The following is a 22,801-nucleotide window of genomic DNA, read 5'->3' as shown; positions in this document are numbered from 1 at the left end:
GAGAAGGTAATCTATATTCTTTTGGAAGGTGATCCGTGATCGAATCCCGGTCAGACTTGGCATTTTTTTCATATACTACAATAACTCTTCTTGCATCCAAAGAAGAGTAAGAAAATTCTAATGGGTGTCACCGATAACTGAAAGCGTAGATAAGAAATAATTCTTATTGTTATTGTGTACGAAATGAAAAACGCAAAACAAAATACTAGTAGTTGTTTAAATTAATGATATTACTCTATAATTATGCCTACTTTAAAAAAAAATCCTTACTATTTTATTATATCAGCAAGAGTTTTCCTGAAATTATAAATTTAATGAAATAATTTTTTTTACTGCTGAAAGTTCCTTATTTTCAGTCAATAAAATTTGATCTTGTTTCATATTCGGATAGAAATATGCAACAATTTGTACCAAGTGTAATTATTATGGAAGCCTTTAGACGTCTAGTGCAGCTTTCTTGATTCTAGGTGCGCAGGCAGCTGTGTCCTTCATTAGTGTAATCCACTTTCCTCAGTGAGAAATCTCCAGAAGATTAGTGTTTATGTATGTGATTAGTACAAAAATCTCCTTAATTAATATTTGCTCATCTTTTTGTATTTCCTGTTCGCAAGGCTAGGATGTGTTTTTAACTCAACCGAGTGGTTTTTAATTTGAACGGAGCCGGGTCAATGTCAAGGAGTAGTTTGCGTTAAAATATAATCATAGGTTCGGCCGGTCTCCAAATATTAATCTTCCAAACGGCAAAGCTAGTGCTTAACCATCAGCACCAATCTGGTACAAGATCTGCTAAAATAAGAGTTTAGTTATAATAAGGACCATTTAAATCGTGAACTTAAGAAATTACACGATAATCTGATGTAGACTTAGTTTAAAACTAAAAATCATTTTTTTAAATATACTTTACTATAGACAGTCCTATCTTGTTTTATTATTCGCATATTTATTTAACAATCAATTTATTGTTTTTATTTTGACGGTCGAGAGTTCTCTATTACTTTCATCGCACAAAATATTCGAAACTTATGTGGATATTACTAAGTTCTAAATACTGTTCGTAGTCGTAAGAAGGAGATTTAGGAACTCAGTTAAACATAACACAAATTTCATATATATATATATATATATATATATATATATATATATATATATATATACACGAGTATATATGTTTATAATTAAAATCGGGAGGCCCATGTTTATAATTAAAATCGGGAGGCCCTAGACATATATAAAATCATCAGTAACAGTAAATCTATGAAAAATGCAAAAATTTCTGATATAGATCCGAATGTTATGTGTATTTGAAATTGAAAATTGACATCCATTTTTTCAACCAAAATATGAATACTCAAATGGAAAATAAAATAAATTTTAAAAAGAAATCAGAGTTACAAAACAGTAAAAAAACATTTGTTCACTCATCTTGAAATTTTGTTCGTAATAAAGTAAGTTAAGCATCGACTTTAAAACGTTGACGTTTAAATAAAAGAATAACTGAAAAACAATTGAAGTTGTGTTTAATGCTTTTTAAAAGTTTTATTTTATATTTTTAATTTAATTTTTATTCAGTGAGTGTACGAAAATTTTATTTTAAGGTTCACTATCTGGATGTGGGAATATGATTTGTTTTTTGTATTAAATTTTGTTTTGCTTAAAAACGTTGTTAATTCTTAGTTTATCTGATTTGAATATTAATTCGATTCATTAAATTAATTGCTAAAAGTTGATTAATATCTCATAAATTACATTTTACTAACAATAAAAACGTATACCAATTGAATTTTTATTTCATTGTTTAATATTGTAATACTTTCATTTGTTTTTACAAAAAAAAATTCTCTTGTTACTTCTTCATTTTTGAGTAAATATTATATTTGGGTTAAAAAAATAAAATTATAAAGTTAGTATTTACAGTTACAGTAATTAAGTTAATTAGTTACATATATTAAGGTTCATCTTATTACTATAATAAACGTTGTCAAAAAATATTGCAGTTTATGGGTATGATCCGTTCAGACAGATAATAAATTCTGAGCATCCGACAATGAACTTTCATCAAGTGCAAGGTTATATCTATTACTACTACTGGCTCTCATTTTTATTGGTAATTCATTTTTTTATTGCCTCTAACTGTATAAAGTTATTGCTGTTCCAATGTGTACAATAAAAATAAATATTTTCTCACTTAATTTTATGAGTTTTATAATAAAGAGAATACTTTTAACATTTTTGGAATTGCTATTAATTTAAATTCGTTATTGTCATATTCCGGTTTAGAGGTCTGTTCTAGGACAATATAAATAATCTAAAATTTACTAACGTCCACTTTAAAAATAAAAGTAATCTTGAATTAATTCACCGCCTACACAGCACTGGGCTTTGCACAATAAAGGTCGTCTGGTGTAGATTTGCATTCTGAATTCTCCAAAGGATTATCATTCAACTACAGGTTAGTCTTCTTTGGTTTTGTACGTAGGATATAAACATCTATTTATAAAAAATAATTCTATTATAAAAATACAACGTAATCGAATTAAAAGTGAAATTTCACTTTCATATTACACTATCCGCCAACTTCCGAAGAGAGTGGTTGGGACTAAGGTTTTTATGGTGAAGGTCACGGATTCGAATCCCACCAGGCTTCGCATTTTTCATACGCAACAAAGTTCTCTTATCACTGAGTGACTGTTTTCGGGATTAAGCGTATTGTTGGTTGTAGGATATATGAATAAATAAATGTATAAATATTTTTATAAATAAATACATATAAATTCTATACATTTTATACAAATATATGAATCAATATATATGTATAATAATAGTTTGTTTTTTATGATCAGTTCAGGGCGATTATGTTGAAATATTATACAGTAATAGTGTTAGTTACGTGCAGTATAATCAAATTTTAATCCAAAATAATAAGCATTACCTTGGTTACATACACAAACAATAAAAACAAGATTTTTTAATACTGTAAGGCTACATACATACATACATATATCGGTTGTCCTTAAAAGGTGAGACCAAACTCTAAAAAGTGATTCTACTTAACATTCAGAATTTCCAGTGAATGTTGTTCCGAAAACGCACATGCTTCTGTCTGTCTGCCGTTTTGTGTTTTTAAGAAAAAGATTATTTTTCAAGAAGGGTTGGAGATAACGCAATCAAATTCTGTACTTTATTTTGAACTAACATTTTTTAATAGGAAAAAATATTGATACTCTTCGTTGACTAATTTCAAAATGGCGGTCATTTCAATTTTTCAGTCTTAAATATTTTAGGAATTATTAGATTTATCAAATTGTGTTGTATTATAAAAATTATGAAACATTTTTTTTGTTGAAATAATGGATACCTTAGTAGTAAAAATCCGAAGATAAACAAAAGCGTTATTGCAAAAAGTAGGCCTCAACCGATATGGCGGCCATCTTGTTTTTTATGCCGCGACTCACTTGGTAACTAAATCAAATTTTCTGATTAAAATTGCTTAAAACTCAAAATTATTGAACTTTAATAATGATTATTGCAAGCGCTAACCTAGAAACAATTAATTTTCAGTAATAAAAAAATGTGAAAATCAAATGCATAATGTATTCAAATAAATTTTGAAAATGAAAAAAAAAAGTAAACTATTTATTCAAACAAACTTTATTAATCAAAAGGGCTATAAATAAATAATCTGTGATAATTGCAACTGAAACAGCTAGTTTTTTTTTAATACATCGTTTTTATTTCACTTGTAAAAATAACAGTTTCACGTTCTATTACTTCCATTGAATCGTTATATCTGTGCTTTGAATTTTGAAAAGCTTTGTTTTTTTATTGTTAATTGTCATTTAAAATGAATAAAAATTATACAATAATGAACTCGCTGATATGCATTTTACATACGGTCTTGCCAGTGGCAATGCGAGGGAGGCAAAAAGGCTTTACCAAGAAAAGTATGCAAACCGCCATCAACCAGATAAAAAATTAAATTTCACATCTTCATGCAGGTTTAAGTGAAACTGGGATATTTAAATCCGTCTTAGTTGGTAATAGTAGACCTAAAACGATTTCAACGCCGCAGGTAGAAGAAAGGTTTTGAACACGTTTGCTCAGGATTCAGAATTACCGTGCAGAAAAGTTGCTATCTAAGAAAACGTATCTCGTAATACAGTACCGAACAAGCTCTTCTAGCCAGGTGATAACCGATCAAGGAATGCATTCAGTCGGTGGCTAATTAACAAGTGAGCCCATAACCCGGAGTAGATATCTAAAATTCTTTTTACAGGCGAGGCGTCTTTCATTAAGGTTGGTATAAACAACTTCCATAACCGACATGTTTGGTGTGAGGAAAATCCTCATGAAGTATTTCAAGCAGGAAGTCAAAACAGATTTACTCTGAATTTTTGGGGAGCAATCTACATGGATAAGCTAATCGAGCCTTTCTTTTTGCCACATAGATTGACAGGTGACTTTATTTGGAATTCATAAAAAAGGACCTACCTGAACTTCTACAGGACGTTTCTTTGCAAAGCACAATGTACATATGGTTCATGCATGATAGTGTACCTACCCGCTTTGCAATTGGCGTTAGAGAAAAATTAACTGATCGTTTTCAAGGAAGATGGATTGATCGGGACGGTCCCATTCGTTGATCTGCACGCTCCCCAGATCTGAACGTATTAGACTATTATCTATGGAAACATGTAAAGTTTCTTGTTTATTCAACACTAATTGTCGATTTTCATCAGTTAGATTATAGAACTGTCCGCTTTTTTCAACAACCAGAAGTTTTTGAGCGTGTACGTCAGTCACTAAACTGGGATTGTTGATCCATAAACTGGGATTGTGGATTGTGTTAGAATGAATGGAGATCACGTTGAACAATTATTTGATTCTCATCAGAAAACAAACAGAATTTCACATGCTCTTACAATAATTATTATTAAATATTCATAATGTTGAATTTTAATCAGAAAATCTGATTTAGTTATCAAGTGAGACACGATAATAATAAAACAAGATGGCCGCCATATTGGTTAAGGTCTACTTATTTCAATAATTCTGTTGTTTGTCTTCGGATATTTACGACTAAGGTGTCGATTTGTTCACAAAAAAAGTTTCATAATTTTTGTAATAAAATTTGATAAATCTAATAATTTCTAAGATATTTAAGATTGAACAATTGAAAGGGCCGCCATTTGAAAATTTGTCAACGAAGAGTTTATTATTTTTTCCTATTAAAAAATTTCAATTTAAAATAAAGTACACATTTTTATTGCGATACCTCCTACCGTTCTTGAAAAATAATTTTTTTCTTAAAAAACACAAAATGGTGGACAGACAGGAGAATGTGCGTTTTCGAACCTATGTTCACTGGACATTTTTTTCTTTAATATAATAAGTAGAATCACTTTCTGGAATTTGGCCTCACCTTTTAAGGACACTCTGTATATATATTTATATGTATGCGCACACTCATACAAATTTATATATATTTCTGAAAATATCATGTAACTTTATACTTATATTTTTAGTAATGACATAAGGTCAATCCGACACCTAGAATTAAATTTTATTAAACTATTCGTATATATATATATATATATATATGTAATATACAGACGACCATAGGATGAATGAAAGTTGTTGAGTCCATTTGTTAAGTTTTCATTTACTGACGTCATCTTGTGGTAAAAATGTAGTAATTATATAAGTAATAGTAGTAATTATAATGTATTTATAAAGGAAAGATTATTTGTCGGTCAAGAAAAAATCAATTTCATATATTTACTTAAGGCGAAGAATAGGTTAGTACTAGTAAAAAAGAAGAAAAATATGACGAACCTGTTATTTTCTAGATTTACGAGTACTAGGTTTTAGATTATATAGATAATCTCAATAGATAATATTATAATAGATTTGAAATCATTTTACGGGTAAAGGTCACACGACGACTTCTTCAGTTCTCCACCCCCGATCTTATTCTGCAGGAGTGCGAAGCGCTTATGGTCAGTACATCACCACATCCATCGTTAACTGCGCATCAAAAATCTAAGTCCACACACAAATATAGTATTTTCAGTAGATAACTAAACCACAAAAATTGAAATCAAACTTTTCAATAACCCCGCTTAAGGTATTTTACGTACACAATCAGATTATCTCACTTTTTAAAAAATGGAAGCGTTTTCCCATATATATCGCGATTCCTACTTCATTCCTTTTTGTGTTTTATTGAGCAGCAGTCAAGTACAGAGAAATTTTTTGTTAAGTAAAGAACTGGCATAATTTATATTATTAAGTTTTATTGTTATTTTAAATAGTCTATGTTTACTATTTCAAGACGTTGTTACATCATTATTGTCTCCGTCTTCGCAACTTTTGTTTTGTAATATAATTTCGACTATTTTAAATTACAGTTTTTATATCAATCGGAAGTGCAGTTTCTTTGGCTGATCTTTAATTGTGAAAGTTAACGTTATTTTAGTTGTATAAGAGTATAAGTTAAAATAGCAGCAAACAGTACTCATCTTCGGAAACAATTTTAAAAAAATCTGATGTGGACACCACATAACTTCCTTGTACGCCTATTAAATTACATATACACATTTCTAAAAGTATATAAAATGTTATTTCATTAATAACTTCTGATATTTTTTTTAATTGTTATTATTGAATTATTATTTATTGTATTTTTTTTTACAGTCAGAGGTCTATTATTAATAAATCAATATATTTTTAAAAATAAAAGGAGATGATGTCTGATTCGAACCGATGTGCCTTTTCCTTGATCCAGATATTTCATTGATTAAAATTTCATTTGGCTATAACTCTGGAACCAATGAAAATAAGTGCCACTTGTGACATATCGTTGAAGAGCTCTCAATGAGGACTTATTACTATAGCTAAGAAAAAGTCAAAAACCCAAATTGCTTTTGGATTTTGGGATTTTTTTGGAAATTTTCGTCCATTCGATTGCAGTCAGAAGGAAAGGTGCACAACTAGATGATACAACAGTCCTAAATCCGAAATTTCAACATCCTACTGCTAATAATTTTTGTGTTATGCAAGATAGCTACGTACGTACATACATATATACGTACGTCACGCAGAAACTAGTCATAATGGATTCAGGGATGGTCGAAATGGATATTTCCGTTAAAATCTTAAAACCGTCATTTTTCGTATTAAAAATTCTTCCTTTACTTCGTTTAAGGAAGTAAAAATAATTTACAGAGTGTATACAGAGAACTTATGCATAGCAAACCTAATGCTACTATTAAGGAGGTGTTAATGCAACGCAGGATGTGGCCGCAAGCATGAGTGCTGTATCAGTGTGTTCTGTACAAATGTTTGTCTTGAAGGTAATGAAAGTGCATCAGCCCAAGACGAATATGCGAACATTCTTTCGAATCGCCTCGGAAATAATGTCCTCGTACAAACTGGATAACCGATCATGACGATTTTAATAAAGATATAGTTCGTTGTTCAATTCAAGAATTTTACGATGGAGGAGAGTGTCCAACGTGCAGTAAAATGAAATATTTTGAAAAAAAAATTACCGGAAGTGCGTATTCCTCGCGGAAAATTGTGAGACAATTAGGGTTCGCTTTCCTAAGTGTAATGGCAGAAAAGTTTTGATAGAGAGGTGTGATATTGTTCTTGCTCGAGTAAAATTCTTAAGGAAAATGCTGGAAATTAGATGAAATAATTCTTTAACTAGATTAATTGTGGGTAAACCAGAATCATTCCACGAAATACATTTGGCAGAATTCAACAAACAGTGCTGGTCTTAAGATTCCGGTTGAGAAAGGGTCCAGTTTAATTATTTGCCATGCTGGTTGCTATCAACTTGATTTTATAAGAGACTGTGTTCTCGTTTTTCAGTCGAAGCGTACGGGGGACTTCCACCAGAAATGAACGGTGGTGTATTCAGAGAGTGGTTTGTAAATTTGTTACGATCTTTGGAAGAAGGCTGAGGTATCGTGATGAATAACGTCAGCTATCATTCTGTGCTTAAAGAGAAAGTGCCAGTGACCAATATAGAAATTGTTTCATGGTTAGAAGAGAATAAAATGCCACACAATTCCTGAATTACTGTCTACCTTTAACGAACACAGAGAAAAATACAGACGGTATGAGATTGATGACATTACAACAGAAATAGGGCATAAAATCATTCGACTACTGCCTTATCACTGCCAATATAACCCAATCGAGCTAATTTGGGCGCAGATGTTTTATAATGTTTTATGTAAAATAAAAAGTTTCAGATGTGAGGTTTCTTATACGCACCAGAGTAATGCATTAAATATTTTTCTAATAAATACGTAGATGAGTTGATGAAACGATGGCCTGTGAAGAGAAAAAAATGAACGATTCAGTTTTATATTATTACCGTGGTGTAGGGGAAATGACGTGAAACCTTATGCTGTGAAAGGAGAAAGAGTGTGTGACCTTCACACGCAAGATGATTTCAATTCTATATTAGTATACGTGTTTTACCCTCAGTACCTCTTGATGGGAATCCTAATGTAGTTTACTTAATTATGAAGGTCTAGTCCGCTTGAATTATATTTTTGCATGTATAATTACAAATACAAAAAAATTACTTTAATTTAAGCATTAAAAACTTGCCAAATTTGTTGAAAAAAAATTAAACTTTTGTTTAATAAACATATGATATTACTGGTCTGTTACATATAGATTTTTAATCTTTTATTACTTGTATATTCTTTTATTTTGTGAAAAAATAAAGCTATTATTACAGTAAAAGAAATATTAAATGGATAAAAAACAAAAATCGTTATTTAAATTCATCGTTTGTTTTAAATATATAACTATTTAAGCAAATTTAGTTTAAAACCTAGGTATAATTCAGGGAGAAAAAATAATTCTTGGCATTAAATAATTCCTTCAATTTTTATTAAATAATCTTTTTTAATTAAGACTTAATTCCAATTTCCATTATTTTATTATATAGTGGGAAAATAAGTAATTTTAACTGTTTTAAGTTATGAAAATACATTCATAAATGTGTGAGAATAATTGTGATTATAATGAATTATATTAAAATTATTCCTAAATTTTCATGAATTCTATTAACCGATCCTAAATATGAGAAGGTTACATTTTAAACAGTTCTCATTCTTTCGGCGTTATATATGTGTAAGATGATTTGTGTTGTGTTTTAATATTACAGTACGTAATAGAATATGTTGAGGTTGAAAGGTCGGTATAAAACAGAAGAGAATAGAGAATAGCATCAATCAGTAACATGATTTACGACAAAAAAAGAAGTATATATGTATTATGTATGTAGCTAATAATACTTTCTAGGTAAATACGAAAGAAAGCTATGAATCTTGTAGTATTTCTTCATAAATAAAATGAAAAATCTTTTAGGAATGTACTTACTTAGATATAATTAAATTAGGAAATTCATAATTTACGGTAAAGATGTCAAGAGAATTCTCCTTTTAACTTATTGATAATTTCAACCTTGTGCTAGACAGTTTTACAGGCCCTTTATGTTGTATGTATTCTATTTATTATAGTATTAGCTGCAGAGGCGTGCCTACGGCACGCCCTGCAGCTAGTATTATAGTAGGGCGAGTTGCCCTAGCGGGCAGCGTCTCGGAATGGGATTATTAGGTGTCCAAAATTAATTAAATATTGTGTAAAAAATTTTTGTTTCAATGATGATAACTGATTTAATGAAAATTAAATTTAACTCTAGAAATTGATACTAATGAATCGGCATTTTCCGTTAGTGATCGGTACATTCCGGTGCCTACTTTTAGGTTATGGTTCATTATTTTATAAAGAAAAACAATCACATAAATAAAAAATTCTGAGGATACAATATGTCTTCCTTGTACGCCTATTAAATTACATATACACATTTAAAAAAAAAAAAAAATGAAAAGTACATACATAAAATTTTGTCTCATTAATAACTTCTGATATTTTTTTTATATTTTTTTATTGTTATTATTGAATTATTATTTATTGCAAAATTATTTTAAAAAAATCAGAGGTTAATAATTATTAATAAATCAATATATCTAAATTAAAAAAAAGAGTTAAAAAAAAGGAGATGAAGTCTGATTCGAACCGATGTGCCTTTTCCTTGATCCAGATATTTCATTGATTAAAATTTCATTTGGCTATAACTCTGGAACCAATGAAAAGTACCACTTATGATACATCGTTGGAAAGCTCTCAATGAGGACTTATTACTGCAGTTAAGAAAAAGTCCAAATAAACCAAAATCCAAATGTTTTGGGTAGGTGCGCAACTAGATGTTACAACAGTCCTAAATCCAAAATTTCAACATCCTACGGCTAATCGTTTTTGAGTTATCCAAGATAGATACATATAGACGTCACGCTGAAACAAGTCAAAATGAATTCAGGGATGGCCAGAATGGGTATTTTTGTTGAAATCTGAAACCGACATTTTCGCGATCACAATACTTCCTTCATTTCGTACAAGGAAGTAAAAAAAATATTTTTAATATATATTTCGCATATATATCGATGTATAATAATATAACAATTATACACACCTGAACACCACGAGACATGTACTAACCAATCGGGATTTTCCGCTAGTGATCGGTACATTCCGGTGCTAAGCTAAGGGGGACGGACACACACATACAAATTATTCCCATTAGTAGAGTATGATAATTATATACACAAAAAAGATTTATAAATTCGAATGTACACACGAACTTGTGAGATCGAGATCCTTTTATCTAAAAAATGTAATGAGAATACAGTTTATTTCATTTGGGATTAATTTTTATAATTTCTTACGACTTACTTATTTATTTATTTTTTTTTGCTGATAACATATCAAACACAGCATAACAAAGTAATATTGACTAATGCTTTGAGGTACTATATTTAATATTGTATTTTATTTTTAAATAATACTATTTATGTTTATTTAATAAAATAATGTCGTGTCGTGACGTGCCTGTTTACAGGAAACTACAATTTTACGTCAGAATTAAAAAAATACTGAAAACATATGCCGTGAAAACCTAATAGGTTGGATGAAAGAAAAGATTCGTCAGAGACGTAGTTTGAAGAGGAAAATAAATTATTGCTTATATCCACAATTAAGACATATTTATTTAAGAAAATAGTGAGGAAGAGTATGTCTGGGAAATTATCTAACTTAAGGAAAATAGATGAAATAATATAAACTGAATTTTATTGTATTAGAGAAAAAAAAAGCTGAACTGATAAATAAAGGCGTATTAAGACGAATTCTCTAGCTTTTCGTAGAAAATGAAAAGAACAACCAGATTTAATGCAAAAAGAAAATAACCCTCTCCTTAAAAAAATAAAAGCTGATAACTAATGAAAGAAAAACTCTATTAAATTAATTTTTTTTTAAATTTTACAATGTTTTACATTTTACGTGTTCCTTTTAAAGTGTCTGCAACATGTTAACACGTGAAAAAAATTCTTACCCATGACGGTAGTGTAAATGTAAAAATAGTTCTTTTTTTTACTAATTTCAAAATTAGACTTCATTATTGATTTTACATTTATTTTTTTGTTCAATTTTACTAAATTAAATTCTGTGTTACTGAACTTCGTAACTGGTCGTTTTTACCATTTTTTCTTTTCTATCTTATTGATAATGACGAATTATGAAGGTTCTACTACAAATATTCTCTTTTCCAAAGGCTTCCTTTATATCTATATGTATAATCAGCCTACACAGCTAAATATTAGAAGGGGAAAAAGTGTTCCCAGTTAGAATGACATCTAGGGCACGCTGTAACCACAATATGTTTGTCCTTGTAGCGTTTCCGTACAGACAGCACATTTTTGGCGATGGTGTTTACATTCATTCAGATGCTTTATCGCTGTCGTAATGTGTTTATTATTGTGTCTGTATGAGTTTGTGTCTGTCTGAGTGTATTATCTTAGTTTTATGAAAATACCGTATCGTGTTTTGTTTATGAAAATTATCGGCGTCGTTACAATTTTAAAATTTTTACCTTTTCTGTTGTTAACGGATTCTGTTTCTTTAGATGACAAGTTTAACGTAGGATGTATTATAATTCCACTCTATTATCATGAAAGGTGAAAGCAGTGAGGTGTACAAGAAAAGAATTGAGGAACGTAAACTTATCCAAAGCCAAATATTAAAAACGATTCAAGAGAATCGTTTTTAATATTTTAAACTTTATTACAAAGGAGACTAAAGGTGGACCGATCCTTCTTAAATAAGTTCAGAAATGTGTCGCCCAAGCTACAGGAATTTCGACTCAGTAGTGTTCAAAATGTTTTTAACAAAGCAAAAACTAATCCCGATAAAGGGTTTAGTACTCCGAAAAAAAATAACAGTAAAAAATTAAAACGTCCTGAATAACTTTGATAAAGTGTCATTCGTGAAACGATTTATATAATTTTCACATTGATAAAGGTGAACGCGTTACTATTCGATCTCTAAACAATCTCAAAACACTGTGATTTTGAGATTGCCCCCTGATTGTCCAGAATTAAATTCTATTGAAAAGATTTGGACGGTTTTAAAAGAGATTCGCACAAAAAAATGTTAATTTTAAATTAGATGATGCTATTTCATTAATTGCATAACAAGGTAGTTCAGTTACTATTGCCGAATGGAAATCAAGGTGTGACCGTGTTAGGAAAATCTGATATGTCTCGGGAACCTTTAATTGATAATGCAATTGAAAATGTCGTTATTACGGTAAATAGCGATAACGATGGTAGTGATTTAAGTGATGATTATGATTTAAAAGATTAGCGTGGTCGATATAAGCGATGATGAGTTAACCAGGAATTGAAACATTATGATTTGATTGGTAAGTAGCAGTTCAGATCAATGATCGTAAGTAGTATGGTACTTTCCGCGTCACTCTCCTACTTTGTTCTTTCTTCCTTCTCCTACGTCAGTCACTTCCCCTTCAAATCTATTGTGGTTTGCAACAAGCCCTACCATTATGGCCAGTACCCTAGATGCGATAGTAGTGATTGATGAACGACTGGAATCGTCACCAAGGTGGGGTTTTACCCCCTTTAAATTATAGATGGACAACTTTTTTCGGATAAAAATTATTTTTCTTCTGCTTAATAATAAGTGGTCTCTCATGAAAGCCATCAAGTTGATTAATAAACAAAAATATTCTAAACTTATAGTGAGATATTTCAAACTACGTCATTAATTTATTTCTCAAGCATCGAGACGACATCAAGTGTGCAAGCAATTCGAGTATCAATAAACTCAACTAACGAAACAATTGAAGTATTATCATCTTTTTGAAATAAAAAAAAAAATAATCACTCTTTATCATAAGAGTTGTTTTGATATCATGTTGATAATATACAGTTAAGAATTTCAAGTGTTAAAAATACAATTTTATTTGTCATTACATAATGACGTTATACTCATTCGATAAAATAGTACTTACCAGAGTTGCCGTATAGTAACAAAATAGGGATGGATTTATAAGATATGTATTGTTATTATTACTACATTTTAAAATTTATAAATAGATTTACTCTGTTTTGAACACGTTCTTTTCGTGTCAAGTGATACCGATTGTTTGATGCTTGTGGTAGTATTTTGCTACTGCTAACAACGATAATGTGGTTAAATCTAAATAATTTACTACGTAAATGTGCTAAAAAAATGTTTGCTATGTTTGTGCTTATTCGGTATATTGAGGTAATCAATTAAAAATTTTTACTAATATTATTAGGTTATTTCTTTTGTTTAATATTAATAACCAATTAAGAAAAATCGATATAGCTATGAAAAAAATAATTGAGTGTACTTTATAAGACTACGTTCAATCTACAGAATAATTTTTATAAAAAATTAAAATTTTGTCCGTTATATCTAGGGTACAATATTAATTTATAGCTTTTTATGTTTAAACGGAAATAAATATTTTAATGATATTGATATTTATATTTATTACATTTAAATATTGTGATTTAGTTTAGAAATGTTCTAATTAAAAAATGCTGAAGTAATCATTACTATCACTTTATAAAAATTGTAAGTTGCACAAGTGAATAATGAGTAAAATAACATATTTTTTATTTCAAACAAAAACATAATTTGTCACCTGAAATTTGAAATACATATTCATTTTTTCGGTAAATCTAAAAAGCTTTGAAACTGTGATCGATCCCTATTAATTAAACAATGTTTGATAAAAAAAAAATAACGAAAGCTAATTATTTATTAAGCAGTAATTAATCTGCAGAAAAACCTGTACAAAATTAATTTATCAGCGTTTATTTTATTTTATTTTTATTTTTTTTGTCTTCAGTCATTTGACTGGTTTGATGCAGCTCTCCAAGATTCCCTATCTAGTGCTAGTCGTTTCATTTCAGTATACTCTCTACATCCTACATCCCCAACAATTTGTTTTACATACTCCAAACGTGGCCTGCCTACACAATTTTTCCCTTCTACCTGTCCTTCCAATATTAAAGCGACTATTCCAGGATGCCTTAGTATGTGGCCTATAAGTCTGTCTCTTCTTTTAACTATATTTTTCCAAATCTTCTTTCTTCATCTATTTGCCGCAATACCTCTTCATTTGTCACTTTATCCACCCATCTGATTTTTAACATTCTCCTATAGCACCACATTTCAAAAGCTTCTAATCTTTTCTTCTCAGATACTCCGATTGTCCAAGTTTCACTTCCATATAAAGCGACACTCCAAACATACACTTTCAAAAATCTTTTCCTGACATTTAAATTAATTTTTGATGTAAACAAAATATATTTCTTACTGAAGGCTCGTTTAGCTTGTGCTATTCGGCATTTTATATCGCTCCTGATTCGTCCATCTTTAGTAATTTTACTTCCCAAATAACAAAATTCTTCTACCTCCATAATCTTTTCTCCTCCTATTTTCACATTCAGCGGTCCATCTTTGTTATTTCTACTACATTTCATTACTTTTGTTTTGTTCTTGTTTATTTTCATGCGATAGTTCTTGCGTAGGACTTCATCTATGCCGTTCATTGTTTCTTCTAAATCCTGTTTACTCTCGGCTAGAATTACTATATCATCAGCAAATCGTAGCATCTTTATCTTTTCACCTTGTACTGTTACTCCGAATCTAATTATTTTATGTTAAAATAAAATTAATTTGTGTTTCGAATTAAAAGAAAAATCTTATTCTAACCAAGAAGGATGAAGGTCCACACATTAAATTAAAAAAATAATTATTTTAACCGAATTACTAGTTATTATTTCAGGTACTAGTTTTTATGTTTTTAAACTAAATTACTATTATTTCCAGTTATTGAACAGCATAGTCTGAAAAAATTATGCCTTGGCGCTGTTTGTGTGTGCTTGGAGCATGCGTGGGTATAGGTTATGTTTAAAAGATTGAAAATTCAATCTTTTAAATCATAAAAAAAAAAAACGAAAATATGCGAGATTTCAGTATATTGAATTGTTTAATTATAAAGAGATAACATAAAAAAAAACTTTTTTAAATATCTAGGGTAGAAAAACGATGATGACGATGCGGGGGGCGTATCCAATTTTACAATAAATTCAATTTCGCGTTTAGCAAGGTAGTTTTCCGGTTTTGCGTTTAGTTAATCAGTTATTACAGAACATTCTGTGTTAGAATCATCTTGGTGAAAATTTTAGAATTTAGAAGAGGCTTGAAACGGCATTTATTTCGTATAAAGAAATTTTTGAGAAAATTACAAAAGGGAAGAAAAAAATTAAAAAATTACAAGCTTTTATCGGGAAGTCGATATTTACAATTAAACTATATTTTAATGTTTAGTGTAGGTCTAAATAATTTATTATTTACTTTGATTCGTTATTTTAACGGGGCTTCCATCTAACCCTAACCTAGTTGGTTATATTTTTTCGCAGAAGTTATGTTAATATTTTATACATATACAGTTATACGTTACTATTTATACAAATTGTTAATATCATTAAAAATTTGTATAAAATTATGTTAAAGTTATAAGTTATAAGTATTCCATAATGCCACTAATTTTAAATGTCCCATGTATATTGAAGTAGGCGTATAGAAGTATTGAATATAGAAGCGTTCTTAATGTGTGTATCTGAGTACTATAGTGATTAAAACTCTGTATACTTTGCACTCTCTTTTACTATTTGTCCTCCGGAACCACCGTAAGGTATTACTTCAGAAGATGAATGAGGATGATATGTATGAGTGTAAATGAAATGTAGTCTTGTACAGTCTTAGGTCGACCATTCCTGATATGTGTGAATAATTGAAACCAAACAACCAAAGAACACCGGTATCTACGATCTAGTAGTATCCAAATCCGTGTAAATGTGCTTTACTAGGATTTGAACTTTAGAACTTGGATTTGAACCGTACTCTGCATTCTGCTAACAAAATTTAAACTGTCTACTCACCAAAAATATATTACTCCGCTGGATCTTAAATCTTAAATATCGGCATAGTTTTCGTAACATTCTGATTGAGTATCAAAATTATATAATGATCACACGCTTACGCGCGTTTTCAAACATTACAGATACATATCTCCCCCCTTCACAATCACTATACTACTAGTACTACTTCCTCTCACATTTCATTTTCTAAATGTACCAAAACTTTTTTTTACGCTAATGCAAGCGCGAAGCCATACATACGAGGGATGTGTGCCCTCGTATTTTTGTTTCGTGTTTTTTGTTTCTATTTTGCGAGATGTGTGTCCTACACACCGTAACTTCAGTAGAGTACTGTAGTACTCTCTCTATTTAATTTATTTCATGAAGTCGGCTCATGCTAGTTGCCTTCTAGCTTCGCCGATGCATCATTATAAAAAATTTTAACATGGTTACTGTTTTGTTAAACTGATAATTTCTTCTGATTACAATCGTATATGGCCTTCTTTTTACACGACTGCCCAAAAAGGAGTGTAATGTATTTAGGGTGTATGTATGTTTGTTCTACCGTAGCTGCTGAAAGGCTGAACCGATTTAGACTAATGACCCCGCGTTGGAATTTTTACGTTACCGGGAGTGTCATATAATATAATATAGTAGTAGAGATTTTCCGCTTGAGCCTTTAGTGAACTGAATTAATGAACTGTGAACTGTGGCCTCTACCTGTATGTGAGCTGGGTTTGAAATGAATGATTCGAATCAATTGAATGAATAATACTTTTTCCCCCAATCATGTCTCCATTTAATATTTAATATAATTTTATTGCTGAAATTGAAAAAAAAAAAAAAACTAAAATAGGGCTCATGAATTAAAATATAGCTAATTTTTTATTATTTTATTTTTCGAATTTTGACATTATTGAATCAACATTTTTCAACTGTCAGCCATCTAAGAGGATTAGCTATTCCAGTTAGGAATGGATATTTCAATAATCTGTAATAAAAAAGTGGAGACTAATAAAACATGAAAAAACAGGTTTAAAATGGTACTTGTAAAAAATTCCTTTTAAAATAACTGCTCATTAAATCCTCGTATTTCATACTAGAACAGGCAACATATACAAAATCAGGTATGAAAATAATATACTCGGCGGCTTTTTTCTTGCAGCAACTGACATTTGTATTAAAAATCCATATTAAAACGTGGTGAACAATATTTCAATCCGTGCAGTAATCATTACATTCTTATCTAGAAATTTCACTTCAGTCACTATAACGGTTGTTTTTAATTACAGTTTTTTTTTATTATTTCAAAACTTCTTAGTTTGTCAATTTCAGTTAAATCATTACTGAAAATAACCAATACTGCATGGTACTTTAAATTTCCGCGTCTTTAAGTGATATGAAATACATTAATCGCTTTGTCTTTGTAGATTGGTTAGAACCTTGACAAATTTCTACGTAGTAACGTTACAAATCAAGGGAAGAGTCTTATTTCAGTTCTCAGTTTCATTTCTGTTAAGTTCCGCAAATTACTTAATTTCAGAAATTAATCGTCAAAAAACTAAAGGAAATACAGAAAAGTTTTTGTCTATATTAATCTAACTCGATGTCCTGTAAAAAACGCAAGAAAATTTTAACATTTACTCTTTTAATTTAAGTGATATTTTTTTAACTATTAACGAAATCTTCGTTCAGTTTTCTGGTTGTTAAATTAGTAAATATGAGAGATAGATTTCAATAAAGGTTAAAATAAATATATCTTGGTGGTATTATAAAAATTGTGTTCATCGATCTTGCTTATTTATTTATTTTTTTAAATATTTTTTTTATTCCTAGTTTTATACTACGTTTCATTCCTGTTGTTTACTGCTGACCTTCCTTGTCTAGGACTTGTTGCAGTTGCGTCGTAAGCGGTTGATACGGCGATCTTAGCAGTTGACAATATCCGGGTTACAGCTCGGAAAAGCTTCAGTCGGCGTTGTATGCAATCAGTACGTGGCTGTGCAAATGGAAGATTAAAGTCAATCCGGAGAAATCTACCCACGACTCATTTACGACTAGGATAGGAGACTGCCATCCAGTCTACTTGGATACAACTAGAGTGAGAGATACCTTGGCTTACACGTAGATCGATGTATGACGTGGAAAGATCATGTACTAAAGAAGAAGAAACAGATTGACTAGAAATTCAAGCGTATGTATTGGCTAAGAGTCGGGCTTCTCAGTTGCCTCTCTTTAATAAGGTCCTTCTATATAAGATCTTCTTGAAACTGATATGGACGTATGGGATTCAGCTTTTGGGGACGACTATTGACAGCAATATTTGAATGATCCAAGGGTCACAGAACAAGATATTGAGGAAAGTGACCTTGGTTCATCAGGAATTTTCAAATAAACCTGGAGATTCTGTTTGTTCGGGATAAGATTATTAGTTTCAGTTCTAAATACACGGTTAGGCTAAATAGACACGTAAATCTCCTTGCTTTAAACCTGCTAGACAACGGTGATTACAGGACGACTGAAAAGAGTTCATGGGCTGGGACCTTAGTAATGGACGTTGAAGAAACTCTATATTTATGTTTTTTTGATACTTCTGTACCCTGTGCATTCACTTGTTTCTGTTACTATTTTTGTTTCCATTGTTATTACCTATCTACTAATGTCATTATAATGCTATTACTGTTTGTCGTATTCTTGCTTTGCATTTAACTATATTTGCTTATGTTCAGTTTTTTTTTATATGTCTGTGTTTAAGTTTTCATTCCTTCATCTACTTGTATTCATATATGCATAAGGATTTTCTGTTTCATAAAAAACACGGGTGCAAACTGAATGTGTTGGACACATGTGGTCCATAGATTGGACAAGTTATAGAATCCAGTGATGATAGTGCTTATGATATAATGATTGTTTACTAGATCTTGTTACTTTAAGTATGTTTGTTAACATGGTCGTTGGGGGGGGTCATCATTGAATGGGCTTCTTTTATGTGGTATTTTAACGTATTATTTACTTGTGGTTTCATCAGGAGAAACCGATTTAAAATTTTTGTTCTACAGCAAAAAAATATACCTATTAGAAATTTTTTTACTAAAAATATTTTTTTTTAAAGGAGTTTGATTTTATTATTTTTAGTAATTCTACTGATATTATCTTACGTATTTTTCCTTTGGTTTAAATATATTAATTACTATTATTATTTTTGACTCGAATGGAATAATTAAGTGGATAATTTAATGTTGTAAATCCCTCAGAATAATTAAACTAGCTTGAGGGATAAATAAGTAACTTTTCGTGAAAAAAAATTATTGTAAGAAACACGCGGGGGAGTGATAGCGTCTCGGCTTTTATCCGAGAATTCCGGTCAGACATGGCTTTTCCATACGCTACAAAAATATCATTTCTATACTCCCACGTTACAAGCTTCTCTGTAAGGTTCTGTGGTGAATTAAATTAATCAAGAAAAAAATAATGTAGAATTAATGATGTTAAAAATTACTTATTACTGTTGTATGGAATTGGTATTTTTATCACTGTACAGAAAAAAAAATCAGCATATGTTAAGAAGTTTTTTGACTTGTTTGATAACTTGTACTTTACAGAGTGATAAAAACAGAGGGATATTAGGATTTAAAAAGAAATGCAGATCTATATAATTACAAAATTACTACTTTATGGTATGTTTGAAATTTTTGTCCACCATTTTAATCCGTCATATTGAATCAAATTCTTTTTAAGTAGGAAGTTGGAGGGATGAAAGATAATTTTAATTAAAAATTTTAAGAGAAAAATAATGGCAAAAAGCGTTCTCGATAAAGGTTTTCTAGTTGTAAGCAATTAAAATAGAAAAAAAAAAGAAAGGAAAATCCCGGTAATAATAAAATGAGGTAAAACTCTCCGTAGTATCGTTTTTATTTCGTATTACCTTCAGAAATACACAGGTGCAGGTATTACAGGTTCTGGCTGGACGAGCTAGAACGTAATGTAGAGATGCTGTGAATACAAATTTGCGACTGGCTAGCTAGTCTCGCAGTTAATTGGCCGCACTGCATAATGCTCGGAATAATCGGTAGCAAAATATAGTAGTAGTAAGCTACAATGCACGCCTAATGTGTAACAACGGGTATTTCATTCCAAATACTCGAAAAGTGTGGTTCTAATTCCTAATCTGTTTTTTTTTCTTATTCTATAACCCAAAATATAGCATTATTAAAAAAATTGCTTTATGCAACATAAAAAATAAAATTACGTATTTATCTACTTTAAATGGTTTTAAAAACATGTAATTTACATAAAAGTAATTTTTAAACAAAGAAGTGTAAACGCAGGCGTTACGTCATAGATAAAAAAAAAAAATAAATAGTAATTGATTTGAAAATTACGGTAGTTTCGAATTATTTGCTAATCAGTAGTTAACAAAATGAGTTAGAAGAAGGCATTTCGCGGTTAATACTCAAGTACTGAATTCTAAAGTTATGTTATATGTCGATACATAAATAACAACTGTACGTTAAAACAAACTCATTAAAATATTAAAAATATTATCAATTACCTTGTGCCTATGAGTAAAACGTACTAATTTTCCCTACTACATTGTTAAAGAAAGCATACCCTCCTTTTTTATATTACATTCAGTTTCATTATTTACAGTAAACTACTATTACCTAATTTTGCGAATGGCGAATAATTCTACAACTTTGGTCTTTATTTATTATAGAATACGCGATAATTACTATTACTATCATTATTAGTACTAATACGTATGCCGCATATATCTGATTTCATAAAATTTAAAAAAGTGATTTAAAAAAATAAACAAATGGACAACATTTTTTGGCAACATTTTTTTTGTTGATTACAGAATGACGTTTTACGAAGAAATCGTACAGTTTACTTTATTACTTTTTTTATTACAGTTTTTGGGTTTTTTTTTTTACTTATTGCCGATTATCGTTTTTCCTGTTCACATAAATTCAAACTTTGTGTCTCTGTGCGAGTGATGTAAAATTTAAAAAAAATATTTTATATTTTTTAATACTGTATTATTTAATTGTGAATATGTGGTGTGACGATGATCTTTTGGCAGCGGTTGCAGCAACTTATATCATTTTGGGCAAAAACAAAAGAAGAAAGCGTAAATGTTGAAAGAGACCAAGCCTTTCAGAGAGAAATCAACTCGGAGTTTCACCTTTCATGGATTCCTTAAAGAAAGATGACTCACAATTAGAACATATTGAGAATAGAAATATAGGAAACTTTATTCGAATGAACAGTAACGACTTAAAATGGTCACTCTCTAAAAGTGGACCGTTAATCCAAAATAAAAACACAAACTACAGGGCCTCTTTGTCTCCATTAGAACGTTTACTAATTATATTACGGTTTTTTGCAACAGGAAATTCATATACTAATTTGATGTACCTGTTTCGGATTTCAAAACAGTTTATTTTTACAGTTGTACAAGAATTTTTTGATATTGTTACGCCGGATCTTCAAAAAAAAATACAGGTAAATACAATAAAAATAAGTAAAATCTCGCTAATTCGGATTGTTTGAAGAGAAGATTATTCCTCTCCCATAAATTCGGTGTTAATATATATTAATATTAAAAAGAAAAACAAAATTTTACTTAAAATAACAGTTACGTTTAACGTTTTTTCTCTTATTTGCGGAGGGTTAAGAAAATTTCATATGTCTTTATCGCATAACTTAATCTGTAATGACATTTAGCAAAGATAAATTCCAAAAAATAAGTCATTCATATACTAAACAGGTTTCATTTATGAATATGAGGCATTTTATCATAATTGAGACACCTTTATCTCTGTATAATTGCATCAACGTATTTATTTATTTTTTCCCGCTACAGCTCTATTACAGATAGCTATAAAGTGAAAGTATAGTAATCAGCCACAGTTTTGGGTGGCTGAATTTTTGAAAATGTCAACATGAAGTTATGAAATATTTGTGACCTTTAGTTACAAAAAAGCTATAGAAATTAACAGAAGGTTTATGCGTGTACGTTTGTTGACTTTATTTTGATTAATATCTACGGATTGAGTCAACATAGATTCTTCGAAAGTTGTTAAAAAATTTCCATATAAAGGGCATTGATAGCATTAAAGTTTGGAAAAAATTAAAGAAAGGATGGGTTAGTTTTTCTTAATTTTTTGACTTTGTTAGTGGTCGTAGAAAATAGAAATTTAGTACAAAAAAAGTACTTATTAAGTTATTAAAATATCACTTTAGTTAGTTTTTTAATTTTATTTATTTATTTTTTTTTGCTTGATAAAATTTATTACAGAAACTCTTAGCTTGCGCGTTCCTACGCACAAGCTTCGAGTTTTAAAAACACATAAAACTACATTTCATATTCCTATATGAAATCTATTTTTTGTAGC

At 29.9% G+C, this 22,801-nt stretch overlaps 1 protein-coding gene across 4 annotated transcripts in view; it reads left to right on the top strand.

Moving 5' to 3' along the window:
• Positions 1–22,801, top strand: part of LOC142319528 (aquaporin-like) — a 246,385-nt gene that overhangs the window by 74,459 nt on the left and 149,125 nt on the right. Inside the window, exon 1 of one of the 4 annotated variants that reach the window (XM_075356910.1) lies at positions 2,432–2,449. The exons of 2 other annotated variants lie outside the window; for them this stretch is intronic. Coding sequence is in view for 1 of the 2 variants with exons in the window: in XM_075356907.1 (XP_075213022.1) it covers positions 13,627–13,707 (81 nt within the window). In the remaining variant the exon portion in view is untranslated. Of the gene's footprint in view, positions 1–2,431; positions 2,450–13,562; positions 13,708–22,801 lie in introns of those variants that run through there. One more of the 4 variants, XM_075356907.1, reaches the window with a different exon arrangement.

Source organism: Lycorma delicatula, chromosome 2 (genome assembly GCF_047948215.1).
Source record: "Lycorma delicatula isolate Av1 chromosome 2, ASM4794821v1, whole genome shotgun sequence".
Classification (NCBI taxonomy): Eukaryota; Metazoa; Arthropoda; class Insecta; order Hemiptera; family Fulgoridae; genus Lycorma; species Lycorma delicatula.
Note: the sequence above shows the minus strand (reverse complement) of the source record. Positions and strands in the feature narration are given on the sequence as shown.